This window comes from Schistocerca serialis, chromosome 4 (genome assembly GCF_023864345.2).
Source record: "Schistocerca serialis cubense isolate TAMUIC-IGC-003099 chromosome 4, iqSchSeri2.2, whole genome shotgun sequence".
Classification (NCBI taxonomy): domain Eukaryota; kingdom Metazoa; phylum Arthropoda; class Insecta; order Orthoptera; family Acrididae; genus Schistocerca; species Schistocerca serialis.
Window position 1 is genome coordinate 273712603 of NC_064641.1, and position 14516 is coordinate 273727118.

At 43.4% G+C, this 14516-nt stretch overlaps 1 protein-coding gene across 1 annotated transcript in view; it reads right to left on the bottom strand.

The window, feature by feature from the left end:
- Positions 1–14516, bottom strand: part of LOC126473833 (ATP-dependent translocase ABCB1-like) — a 213264-nt gene that overhangs the window by 115422 nt on the left and 83326 nt on the right. The window contains exon 10 of the mRNA XM_050101158.1: positions 2120–2245. Coding sequence (XP_049957115.1) covers positions 2120–2245 — 126 coding nt within the window. The remainder of the gene's footprint in view (positions 1–2119; positions 2246–14516) is intronic.

Here is a 14516-nt window from a genome sequence, read left to right on the forward strand (position 1 = left end):
GTTTTGAAACGTGGAAATTATTAGTCCTAGAGGAAATAATGAATATGGCCATTCTTCTACGAGGTTTTGTACTGACAAACATTTTCACTAGTTGCCACGTTTTACGAGATAGTCCAGAAAAACATAAAAAGTGACCTTTAAACACCCGCAGTTCCAATGCTCACAGCAAACCGGTCAGGTTACTTAGAATGTTGTTCATGGCACTGCCCCTAATGCTGTACAAAAATCTACGACTATACGACTTTTCCCCCTAATTTTTCTTTATTGACTGGACTAACGCGGAGACGACACGACTTTTTTTTTTTTTCCTGGAATACCCGTGGTCGTCCTATGCGGCGGTTTACGCACGTGAAACACTGCGGTATTGAAGCCTTCGCTGTTGACCTCGGTTCTTTGTATAATCTCCTGTATGATACGTACCATGGCTGTAGCACCTATTATCATTTCACGTTCGAAGTCGGTTGATTCGCGACGTGTTGTCACATTGACTACACAGCTGACGCCAACAGTACGCTCAGGTGACATGTCTACACACACGCCGTTCGCAACATATGTGTGGTAAAGTTGGCATGCGACTTTCGAGAAGTATTCACTTTTTCCTGAGCTGTTAATATATGTGCTGTGGTGCTAGACTTCTCTGTACAGAATTTGAAGAGTTCTGCAGAATTTCGTGAAGAATGTAATAGGAATTCAGAAAATTTTAATCTTGCAAGAAACATTTGCCAATAAGTGGAAAAGTTGTGATCAAAACTCTTAATAGCTCCCAAAGAATGTTACAGAAAACTCTAATGACATTTTATTTTTCAAATAATGGTTCATGAGATAATTGTAATAATGAGGGACCTATTTCCTCTACATAAAACAAATTCGTACAGCAGTTCTGATCACAGTTCAGGACAGCGCTCCAACAGTTCTACAGAAAATAGTCTGTTTAACCCTTACTCGAACTCCGAAAACTTTGTGCTCAGGTAGCAGGACGATCAAACTCCAACTGTTCACTATCCGTGCAAGATTACGCCAAGTTTCATTGTCTAATTTAAGTTCCTTACTTATAACAAAATTGTGGCAGAGAGAGATTTCTCGGCGTTTCCAGTGATGGCGGTAAGGTAAATTTAATTTGCAATGAAAAGCGCTGTAGAATCTGAGGTATAATGGAGCTGCTGTGATAAGAATTAGTGGCGCTGTTTCAATTTATTTGATGGAGGCAACGAAAAATTATTTTTGCGTTCGGAAGTTGGTTATGACCGCACACCAGCTCCACAATATTCAGTAAACGAAGATCATCATGGTACTCCGTTAAAAGAAAACGCAATGATGTGGCACGTTTTTAAACCTTGTTCGTATAGAAGGAGGTAAACATCAGACAACAAGGAACAAGTTAACTGAGAAGGACGTAAGGAGTATAATTAAGCTCGATCAGTCAGTGCTCTTGGGCACTCATTGCCCTAGTTTAACTGACATTTATGAACCATAACATGCGTAAAAATCTACAGTCTACCGGAACTAAAATGTTTTATCACCTTGAAGGAATTTAACCTCCTCCATGATAGAGGCATTCTCTTCATACCATCTCATGTCTTCCAAAAACTTTCGGATCCAATAGCGGATATCGGATGGAAAATGTTATCTAAACATGTTGACGTAACAGTAAAAAAATAATTTAACCTATTGTGGAATTATTCAAATTTTGTACAAAGAATTCTGGAACTATAGCTTATCTACCAAGAAGTCTGGAACAATGCATATTTCTTGAAAATCCGGTGCCAACTTCACCTGACTCGCAACACCTAGCTGAAACATTCGGGAGTCATACGTGGCACATCTACAAACTATAAAGGGTACAACCATTCCAGTGACTTTTGACCTCACAGTATGTGAAATCTAGACAGTCACATACACCAAACAAATCCATAACGTAAATCACAACAATAAAATGATCAAAACAACAATGACGAAAGTTCCAGCGTTAAAACAGGTACTTTATGAATATAGAAAGAATTATTTTCTGTAAGCCGGTTATGGTTTTTTAGTTTGTTATTCCATTGCTTCATAGCAGCACCTTTCGAATAAAAGGTGTACTTTGCTGGAAAAATTCTATTGATATAAATAAGATACGCACTGTTCCTTGCACAGGGTCGTAGAATCTTTGGATGAGCTGCATGCACGTGGACTTCCCACAGCCAGAACTTCCGACAAGCGCCACGGTCTCATCAGCTTTGATCTTCAAGTTGAGACCTTGAAGGACCTGGTGACAAGGAGAACATCTTAAATAATAAAACAACGTAATCATAAGCAGGCGGAAAGCTGAGTCAGAACGACAGGGTATTTCACAATTCACATGACACCATTTGGAGAGGTTGTAAGCCTCCTAACTTTTCCTTGTGTCTGAGCTGAGTACTTGGTAACATATGACTACAGTAAAATGCTCTGAAAAGTGCCCCTTTTACAGTAAATTTCTACCCGGTAAATATTTGTCACAGTTTCACAAATATATTCAATATTAGGGGATGCTTATATTGTGCAGTGACCACATATGGGACGTAAATGGATTTTTGGATGAATTTAAAATCAGTTACTTCTTGAATGTTGATAAACTGATTCGATGTATGTGTAATTAATATTCCTTGTTGGCGGACCGAGTCTTATGAGGGTATGAGTCTCAGGCTGATAGTCAAACATTTGTCCACGCAGGAACACGAAATGTAATAATCACGTCGAAAATAACCTGGTAAACAGGAACAAGTTTCGGAGTCTCTGCAGCAGTACTTACCTTCCGAGTTGAAAAGGCAAACACAGAATTGAAAAGGGGTGATGAATGCAACTTAGCTTTGTGTTTATTAATATTTCTGCTGAAATCATCTTTTATAATAAAATTCGTGCTTAGATTCACGACTGAATATACAAGCACATGCACAGCCGAAGTTTTAGCATGGGTTTCATCAAGTGACAAGGGATAGAAAACAAATCATAGATGTTTTAATTAAATTGCTGATTATTAAAACGCAGTTCAAAAGCAATAACACATGAAAGGTTACATTTGTCCTGTGATGGAGCTTGTGGTTAGCAGGCCACGATGTATCAAAAACTGAAATTTTCTAGATACATTAGCAGTCCTGAGTGCCTTTAATTGAGAAGAATGTGATGTAGCCAGTATGCCTGCGAGGTGGAGGAATTAGAGTAAAACCGATACTGTACCACGATCAACGGAAGTTAAGGTTGAGCGCAAGTGAAGGCGTATTTAAAGACCTGAAAACACTGTAAGCAAAATATCAAATCCAGCGTCAAGTGCAAGCCGCTACCTCAAGTAATTCTCACAGCTCGTTGCACGAGAATGGCCATCATTAAGTAACCTTAGTGCAAATACTCAACGTCCACGCCAGCTGTCTGTAGCAAAACGTGGAAGCGGCGACACAAGCCAAAAGCCAAGAACGGAATCAGACTGGTCTTTCTACCTTTAAACAGGTCTCGCAAAACACGTGACACAACTCGTGCAAGCCTGTGATTGGACCATAAACACTGCCTCCAAATAAAAGGCTAGCAGACAAGCCTTCACTCGACCATGCAAAGACTGTAAGACGTTAAACATAGATTACCTGTTACAGGATGTCTTTGCAACAGACTTCCGTCTCAGAACTCAAGTAAGAATGTGAAACTTTAGTATGTAACTAGTCACCTAACAACTAGCGTTAAATTTGTCATTCAAAGCTCAATGACTTTTAAATTCTGATTAACAATGTCGCCCATGTATTCTGACCTAGGATAGCCTTTCCTACCTTACTTTTGAACACAAACATTGACTGTGTAAATGACTTTCAGTGTGTATGGCGACAATTACTCAAAACTGAATCGGACTATGTGTAAATGAAATACAATACAAAGAATGGCTATCAATAATACGCAGAAAGGCTACCTCATCAAACGATCACAACACATTAGTTAATTGTCGCGTACTGGAATTGTGGCCGTTAGAGACTGCACCAACTGAAGTATGGGTAAATTTTACAAATGACTACGGTTCTTGATTCCACCTCAGAAAGTTCGGTTTAATCCCTACGATTCATCCTTAGCCGCAACGGATAACTCAGCTCCGTCCTCTATTCTTTCCCTGTGTGAATACGAAGTTCTGGAATGCATGTACCTGAAATAAATCATTTTTCAGCTAATTGTCTAATCATTTGCTTTAGGCTACTTTGCCAAATGAGAAATTTCTTGTCTTTTCAATAATGCAGCTCAATGTCCACGCAATTGTGCAAGAAGGGAGAGTGCAGTTATATTACTCACTATCTTTCACTCTGCAAAGATAGACTTAACGTAATGTTTGGAAACGAATGAAAAGGTTATTTTAAACTGAAGGGGTGTTCGAATTTCTTTAATAACACAGAAATGTATCACATTAGGATGAAACTATAATCTTTTCGTGGCACTGTCATACACAATAAAAACTATTTATATAGTACTTTAGTTACAAATTTACTCTTTACTTTCGTTGTAACATACTTTGAACTAAAAGTGATGAGTAACGAACAGTAATTAAGATTCTGAACATATGACAGGTAATTTGCCTTGGATGTGAAAATGTACATACTGACATCTTGGGTTGTTGGGTGTTCTGCTGGATATCAGCGTCGTACTTGCACGATATTTCGGCCACGTAGCTCGTAACCTTCATCAGGTGCGACCTGAGACTGCTCCTCGAGTGGACCTGGTCCAGTATTTATGCCTATGGCCTTCCCACTCCACCAACGGCTGCAGGCGCTTCCTCTGTGGTCCGCGCCCATTCCCTGTGACCTGCTGGAGCGTTGCTGCTCCGTTTTCCGTCCGCTGGGGTTCTAGGTGTTCCTTCTGCGGTCCGCGCCCACCAAACCCGCTCCTGGGGGTTTCATCTACGGTCTGGGGTACCAAGCGCTCCCCCTGCGGTCCGCGCCCGCTCACCACGACCTGTTGGAGCGTTGCCGCTCTGTTTTTCGTCCGCTGCGGCTCTGGATGTTCCCTCTGCGGTCCGCGCCAACCAGTCCCACTTCTGGGTGTTCCATCTTCCTTCTGGTGCGCCTGGCAGTCCGTCAGGGGCTCGTTTTCCGTCTCCATGTCTCTGGTTCTTCTGTTTGTGTAGTGTTGCAGCTGGCCTCGTTGCTCCTATAACAATTCCAGAGCCGGATCCCAGGCTCTGCTTAGCTGGTACCCTGCGTCACGGTTCATAAGATCGTCAGCCATTTTAATTTCTATCGATTCTCTTATAACACTGTCCCAAAATCTGGACCAGGTCCACTCGAGGAGCAGTCTCAGGTTGCACCTGATGAAGGTTACGAGCTACGTGACCGAAATATCTTGCAAATACGACGCTGATATCCGGCAGAACACCAGACAACCCAAGATGTCATTAGATCGCCGGGAAAGCCTGAAGAATTACAATGTACATACTGTTGAAAAAAGTGGAATATTTGCAGTACAATAAATATACGCCTAGCAATTGCAGCAAATAAGAGCTATGTTCAATTTTCTTTTTCCAAATGTGTCGTCTCTCTATGAAATCGTCTCAAAATCATTCTCTATCCTCAGTCACAACAGGGAGCCTCTCAGACAGATTTCAGTCTATTCAGCACTCTCTCTCTCTCTCTCTCTCTCTCTCTCTCTCTCTCTCTGTGTGTGTGTGTGTGTGTGTGTGTGTCTGTTTTCTACTCCTACTACAACCTCCGGTAACCAACATGTATGTGATAAGACATCCAAAGACGCCCTTAAAGGCAAACATTCCAACATAAGTGACACATCGTATGATGTATAAAATTTTCAAATGAATAACTTGACAGCAGACATTTCAATGACCGACATTCGAGGTTAAAGATGGGATATGAGTTTTACATAAATACATACACCCTGAAACTGTCCATTTGCATATTACAAGGAAAGCAAGGAGCGCTTACCGATACATGGTTGATCATCCGATTTTTTTTATCACGCTCTACATTTTCCACCCTATACTTTGTGACTGTATCATGTTTATGATAGCATTTGTTTACCTTTATGTTTATTTATATTTTATAGTTGCAATAAGCCTGTTAATGCTGCAAATGACTCCGGATAGACTTGCTACAAGTCGTTAACCTCTACATCTTCTGGCTTTCTCCAAACTGATTCTGAACTGAAACGTTTGTTTCTCCAACGCGGCAGGATACGAGTTCTGTACCCTAGCTAGGTAAGCTATTGTGCGTCTAACATTATGACATTTTTCTAAGTTACGATGATGTCAGCGCTGAATGAACAGGACGAGAAAGTATCTAGTAATTTTTAGTTTGTTTTCAAATGGTTAAGATCGCTTACGCACATTTGAAAGAATTTTCGACATTAAACTATTGAATTGGCGTCAAATGATATATTTCTAAGGAAATGTCAATTGTCGTAGTCTAGCATACAGTGTTGCCAGTCCTTTTTAGACAGATTCGTAGTATATCTATAGGGCCTCCAGGCCACTTTGGGTCTACAGAGCAATAATTATGGAACTATATGAAAAAAAAGACGTAAATCAGTTACAAACTGCGGTGTGCACACACTTCATTCAACTTGTATACATCTCTACAGGTATTCTGATTTAGGTTTTGAGATGTTCGGTATGCCTGCCATCATTGGCGATGATGTGGCGTAGACGAATAGCGAATTCGAGGTGTCGGAACATCGATGCTGACGATGACCTCCTGACAGGCTATTTTCAGCTCAAAAATGGTTTTGGGGTTATTGCCGTACACCTTGTCTTTAATATAGCCCCACAAAAAGAAGTCGAATGTGTTCAAATACGGAGAATATGGCGGCCAATCGAAGCACATGCCAGTGGCCTCTGGGTATCCCAGAGCCAGAATGCAGCCCCCCAAAGTGCTCCTCCAGGACATCAAACACTCTCCTGCTTCGATGCGGTTGAGCTCCGTCTTGCATGAACCACATATTGCCGAATCCAGGGTCAGTTTCGATTATGGTGATAAAATCATCTTCCAAAACCTTCACGTACCGTTCGGTAGTCACCGTGCCATCAAGGAATATCGCACCTATTATTCCGTGACTTGACATTGCACACTACACAGTTACATGTTAAGGGGGAAGAGGCTTCTCGATCGCTAAATGCCCACTCTCAGTTCTCCAAATGGGCCAATTTTGTTTATTGACAAACACATCCAAATGAAAGTGAGATTCTTCGTGTGCATGCACACAGTAATTCCCATCATGACCCGCAGCCAATCAAGCAATTTGAACGTCCTAAAGCAAACCGTCCAAAAGTTATGACGATTTTATTTCATATAGTTCCGTAATTGTGACCCTGTAAATGACCTTAAAAATTACCAGTGCCAGTGGTGGTTGCCTACATGCAAAGGACAATAACGTCAATCAATAACCTTAAACGTGTGACATCATCAAGAAGGAAGATGACAGAAAATTAAAAAAGAAACTGAAAACGGCCAATGGTAGTAAATTTAAAAATTAAAGATTGTGCTAATGATAATGCAATATAAGGTACTCGATTACTTACCAAAAGTTTTCGCAATCACACACACACACACACACACACACACACACACACACACACACACACACACATCCAGAAAATTACATAAAGGGACACAATATAGTCATCTTGGCTGTGCTGTAAAGTTTTCAAATGTTACCATTTTTTGCGCCATGTTCAAAAGCATTTATCCCAAAAATTACATAAAGCGCACTAGTTTAAATACCTGAAAGTACTTTGCAAAGTGCTCAGAAGCCGATGAATGGTCAAATTGTTTTTGTGCCATGTTCAGAAGTATTTATCCAAAAAAATTACATAAAGCAGAAGCTTGCATAAATTAGTACAGTCCTGATAAGTTTATAAATAGCAGCTAACAGTCAATGAAGGTGTTCAATGAAATGCATAGCTCAGCTGATTACATTTCGAGGTGGCAGTCCATTTCCGCAACAAAACCCTTCAAAACCTGGGAGATACAGAATAAACTTCTGGGCAGTTTGTGACAGTGCAAGATGCTACTGCTTTGAGATGTTTGTGTATTTGGGGAAGGAGGAAGAAACCAGAGGAGTGCGACTTGGAGAGAATGTTGTGAAAAACGTACTGATTGAAACTGAAAAGTCTGGAAGTAATATCACCAGTGATTTTTTTTACATCTCTCTATTTAGTTTATTATTTGCTGTCGAAAGATCTGACACTAATTGGTACTATCCGAAAGAACAAAGGTGAACTACCTGTCACCTAAAGGACATGAAGTATACACTGCATTATTTTTTTCAACTAGAATTGATGATAGTCTCTTATGTTCACAAGAAAAACGAATTTGTTACCGTTCTCAGCTCTCTTGATCAACCAACCGTGTCATCATGGCAAGTGAAGTAGTGTGTAGTTATAATTATATACAATGCCACTAAGGGCGGCATTGACACTAAGGACTAGAATACGCGATGCTACAGTGTGAAGAGATAAACTAGGCGCTGGCCATTGGTGGTTTTCTTGAACATGGTCGATGTAAGCATAATGAATGCATACATAATTTGGATCATGGCTACCAATAAAAAAAGAGACGTCTACTTTATTATCTGTTTCGGAAAGCAACATGGGTAAAGAAGCAACACCGGATCCAGAAAGGGCAGTGAAACCACCGGCTAAAAAAAAGGAGAAGATGTGCATATTGTATTGAGAAGAGAGAAAAAGTAAAATTACATGTTATAAGTGCACCAAACGTGTATGCTCGAAACATTCTGATACTGTCTGTAGACCCTGCGCAAATTTGCAGAAAGAATAAAAACCAGCAGTAAAAGTACAAAAACTGCGTTTTCTAAAATGTAATCTTTAAATAAATATATTATTTTAAAATTACTTATACCTCATAAGTCGTTCACATCATTCACAACGTAAGTAGTCAAAACAGCGTCAGTTTGTCAATTTCAACAATAGGGGCCTGAGAGTCCCGACCGGTAGGCAACGCTATACAGATTTTTTGATAAGAAGAAGGTTAAACTCCATGTGTCGTACTGTGCAGTCGTAACTTACTGTAAATTTTTCATTGTATAGAGCGAGCATTATAGCCATTAAAATCGGCGTGTCTTTTCAGTAACAGTTCAGGTTGGGAACCTTAAACTGGCTACTTAGAGTGAGTGTGTGGTGTGTGCGAAACTTTTGTTATCATCTGAGTACAGGACGGACGTGATGACTAAATATGTACTTAAAATGTGACAACATATCATAGCTTACATTCAGTGACTGCGACTTATTTAGCAGCTTCGTGAGATCTGGAACTTGAAAACAATGTTTCACCCTGTCAGCGCATTTTCTACGGCTGATTTTTTACAGCTTTTGTAACAAATAAACACCTTTCTTCTCTTCAGAGCAGGAGTGTATGCCGCAAAAGAAGATCAACAAAAGGAAAGTGTAGATGTACTGCTAATGATTTGAACGTCGTCCGCCCAAAGACAGCGTAGTGGCGTAGGTGCCAGAGTGCCATCTGTGTCTATCATTTAACAGTGAATGCTCACAGCCAGAAGGCTCAGTGTGGTGCGAACGTGTGAAGCAAGCAGACATCGATGACGTGGAGACGCACTGGTGCTTCGTAAAACCAACTGAGCGTGTCAGAATGGGTCAAACCGTGGACTTTCGAGTGGCGGGATGGTCCTTTCGAATAATTTTCTGCCACGTAGGACGTGCTGCGTTAGTGGTGCAACGATGTTGGTATCAGCGGTCACTTGGACAGTCTCGCACATGTAGACGACGTTCGGGACGTCTAAACAGCACAGGCGACCGCCAGCATCGTCATATTGTAAGGCAGCAGTGGAAAAGCGTACAGCTACCACAGCTCAAATAAGAGGGCTTGGGAGCTAAGACGTGTCAAAACGAACTTTTGCGAACCGTTTATCAGCGGTGGAACTACTGTGGTGTCACCGCCAGACACCACACTTGCTAGGTGGTAGCCTTTAAATCGGCCGCGGTCCGCTACTATACGTCGGACCCGCGTGTCGCCACTATCAGTGACTGCAGACCGAGCGCCGCCACACGGCAGGTCTAGAGAGATTTCCTAGCAATCGCCCCAGTTGTACAGCCGACTTTGCTAGCGATGGTTCACTGACAAAATACGCTCTCATTTGCCGAGACGATAGTTAGCATAGCCTTCAGCTACGTCATTCGCCACGACCTAGCAAGGCGCCATTACCAGTTAATATTGAGATTGTAAAACATGTACCGTCAAGAGCGATGTTCACCAATTATGGATTAAAGTTAAGTATTCCAGAAGCTACGTACCTTTTTTGCCAGTCTCAAGACCTTGTCCTGTTCCAGACCTCACGCCAGCCTGCGTGAGCTTAAACGCGTGCCTTTCGGCTTCCTGTCATAGTGGATTGGCTGTCTTGCCAGTCCACAACAACTACTGGTACACACACCTCTAACAGGTCTTCCACTCACACCATAGCATCGACGTGCACGGGTCGACTGGTCCCATCAGTGGATCACTTGGAAGATGGAATGGCACGCCGTGGTCTTCAGAGATGAAGGCAGATTCTGCCTAGGCGCAAGTCACGGTCGTTTGCCCTTTCAACCTAGACCTGGTGAGTGCATTTGTCCAACTCACAATGGCCCCGCCCCAGACCTTACGGTCTAGGGCGCGACAAGCTACAACTTTCGTTCATCTTTGCTGTTTCTGTAGCGGAAGCTAACCAGCGCTCGGCACCTGCAGAACGCTGCTAGACCCATTCTTTTGGCGTTCTTGCAACAGGAAGGTGATGGGTTGTCCCAGAAACATGATACTCGTCCACACACTGCCCGTAAAACTCAGTGTGCTCTGCAAGATGTAAACCGACATATGGCTGGGAGAGCGGTGTGCTGACCACATGCCCCTCCATATCCGCATCCAGTTACGCCTGTGAGCTGAGGATCACACGGCGGCCGGTCGGTGACGTTGGGCGTTCATGGCCTGTTCGGGCGGAGTTTAGTTTTTCCCTACATGTAAGTACTTATTTTCCATTACCAAACTGACGATTCTTTGACGTCTCAGGGTGTGTCCTACCAACCTGTGCTGCTCTCCTTCGATGGCTATTAACAACACTTTCACCCAAGGGCGATAATGTAAAAGCAACTTGCTCCAGTTCGCAGATGTGGTAAAGATCAACGGGCAACCGAGGCTCTAATAATAAATATTTATCGAGTCTCTGGCCGGAGGTGCACTGATAGATTATCGGTTCACAGTACTCATCCACGAACAGCTTTCACTGAAGTTAAGCAATAATAAATAAAAGTACCAGATGGTTATAAATAAATGCACCTAGTCACGGAGGTCCAGTGAGGGCTATAATTATCGTATGGCAGCGAAACTTGGTTGATATGCTAATGCTTTAATGCAGAACCTATGTACGCTGGAAAAAATTAGTTCCAATTTTGGCCACCAAGCGCAAATCTGCCACTGTACACTGTCTGTATGACGGTGTGACAGCCAGGCTATGAAGTCAACATAATGCCTTTCTCATTTGTTTTATTTTTTCTGCCCACATCCTGTTCTTAATCCATTACATATGGAAACATTTCTACATACACTCCTGGAAATTGAAATAAGAACACCGTGAATTCATTGTCCCAGGAAGGGGAAATTTTATTGACACATTCCTGGGGTCAGATACATCACATGATCACACTGACAGAACCACAGACACATAGACACAGGCAACAGAGCATGCACAATGTCGGCACTAGTACAGTGTATATCCGCCTTTCGCAGCAATGCAGGCTGCTATTCTCCCATGGAGACGATCGTAGAGATGCTGGATGTAGTCCTGTGGAACGGCTTGCCATGCCATTTCCACCTGGCGCCTCAGTTGGACCAGCGTTCGTGCTGGACGTGCAGACCGCGTGAGACGACGCTTCATCCAGTCCCAAACATGCTCTATGGGGGACAGATCCGGAGATCTTGCTGGCCAGGGTAGTTGACTTACACCTTCTAGAGCACGTTGGGTGGCACGGGATACATGCGGACGTGCATTGTCCTGTTGGAACAACAAGTTCCCTTGCCGGTCTAGGAATGGTAGAACGATGGGTTCGATGACAGTTTGGATGTACCGTGCACTATTCAGTGTCCCCTCGACGATCACCAGTGGTGTACGGCCAGTGTAGGAGATCGCTCCCCACACCATGATGCCGGGTGTTGGCCCTGTGTGCCTCGGTCGTATGCAGTCCTGATTGTGGCGCTCACCTGCACGGCGCCAAACACGCATACGACAATCATTGGCACCAAGGCAGAAGCGACTCTCATCGCTGAAGACGACACGTCTCCATTCGTCCCTCCATTCACGCCTGTCGCGACACCACTGGAGGCGGGCTGCACGATGTTGGGGCGTGAGCGGAAGACGGCCTAACGGTGTGCGGGACCGTAGCCCAGCTTCATGGAGACGGTTGCGAATGGTCCTCGCCGATACCCCAGGAGCAACAGTGTCCCTAATTTGCTGGGAAGTGGCGGTGCGGTCCCCTACGGCACTGCGTAGGATCCTACGGTCTTGGCGTGCATCCGTGCGTCGCTGCGGTCCGGTCCCAGGTCGACGGGCACGTGCACCTTCCGCCGACCACTGGCGACAGCATCGATGTACTGTGGAGACCTCACGCCCCACGTGTTGAGCAATTCGGCGGTACGTCCACCCGGCCTCCCGCATGCCCACTATACGCCCTCGCTCAAAGTCCGTCAACTGCACATACGGTTCACGTCCACGCTGTCGCGGCATGCTACCAGTGTTAAAGACTGCGATGGAGCTCCGTATGCGACGGCAAACTGGCTGACACTGACGGCGGCGGTGCACAAATGCTGCGCAGCTAGCGCCATTCGACGGCCAACACCGCGGTTCCTGGTGTGTCCGCTGTGCCGTGCGTGTGATCATTGCTTGTACAGCCCTCTCGCAGTGTCCGGAGCAAGTATGGTGGGTCTGACACACCGGTGTCAATGTGTTCTTTTTTCCATTTCCAGGAGTGTATATCTTTCTGGCATTACAGCGTTAGATTTTCACCTGTTGGCCCAAAGTGAAACTATTTTTTTTCTAGCATAAGTCGTTTCTACACTAAAGCGTTAGCATATCTACAATGTTTTGCTGCCATACGATAATTACAGCCCACAATGGATATCTGTGACCAGCTGCCCTTTCATTTTAACCATCTGGTACATGAATGGAGACAGCTGAAGAACACAGAAACTTACATGGAAAATTACTCACACTATACAGACGCCATTAGTGTGTTACACGGACCGAGTGGCGTGGTGCAGTGGTTAGCACAATGGCCTCGCATTTGGCGGGACGACAAATCAAATCCCTGTTCTGACATGCAGATTTCGATTTCCGTGATTTCTCCAAATCACTCTAGGCAAATGCCGGGATGCATCCTTTCAAAAGGGTATCGCCGATTTCCTTCTCCATCCCGTAATCTGAACTTGTGCTCCATCTTTCCTCACTGTAGACAGGACGTTAAATTCCAATATTCCTTCCTTCCATTTCTTTCACACAGAGAAAATTTTAAAGAATTCGGCTAAGCTTGACAGAGAGGACTGAAAAATGAGGTACTGTTGCAGATGACAAAGCAAAGGTCATGGTGGAACTTTACAGCATAACTGAAGAAGTCTGTCTGTGGCCATAGCGCGAGGCGTTCGATCTCGCCATGCGAATGACGTGGCGTGCATAAGCGAGTGACACCCACCTAGTTGTGCTCAAGCTGAACTGATACTAAACACAAGGCTGCAATTGCCTGCAATGAAACGCGTCAGCTGCATCTGTTAGTCCGCAACGAAGCTGAAACTTAATAGAGCTGTTGTGTTGGTGGTCTGACCAATGACCCGTCTCTAGCGAGGTTTCGACCCTGAAAAATATGACCTTTGTCAGCTTACATGGATGGCCGATGCCAAAGACCAACTGCTCTGGCGTAGAGAACACGTTTTTTCACATTCTGGTTGAGTCCTATCTGTCGGAAAAGCACTCCTCACTGTGTTCCTACGACTCCACGTGGAAGAGGAAGGACATGTATAAAAGTGGGAGAGTCTTTGAGTCTTTGGCAGAAACCTCCTTTTTAAGTAAGTTAGAAACTCTCAAAATGCCAGCTGGAGAAGTTTGTTCCCAAATTTGAGTTCCTCAGTACGTTACGAAAAAGCATAATAATGTCTCCTTTACCTTAGAATCTTTGCTAACTGCTAAAATAGTAACTGAAAATTAAAAGAACTCAAAGCGAATTAATATTAAAACTGAGTACACCTATGAGCTGTTAATTATCAAAGAGTCCTTAATCTGTAATAAGATTGCTTCGTTTTTGATTATTAATAACTTATTTCTCTTTTTGAGACCTATGACCGACACACACGTGCTCTCGCAACACCTGGCCTTTAATCAATTTCGGCCATACATTTATTTTGTTCTAAATTCGATTCAGTATACCGTCATTAGTTATCTGATCTACACCACTGGTCTTCAGCTTCATAACACCACATTTGAAAGCTACTGTTCCCTTCTTACCTAAACTATTTATTGCCCATACTTTACTCCCG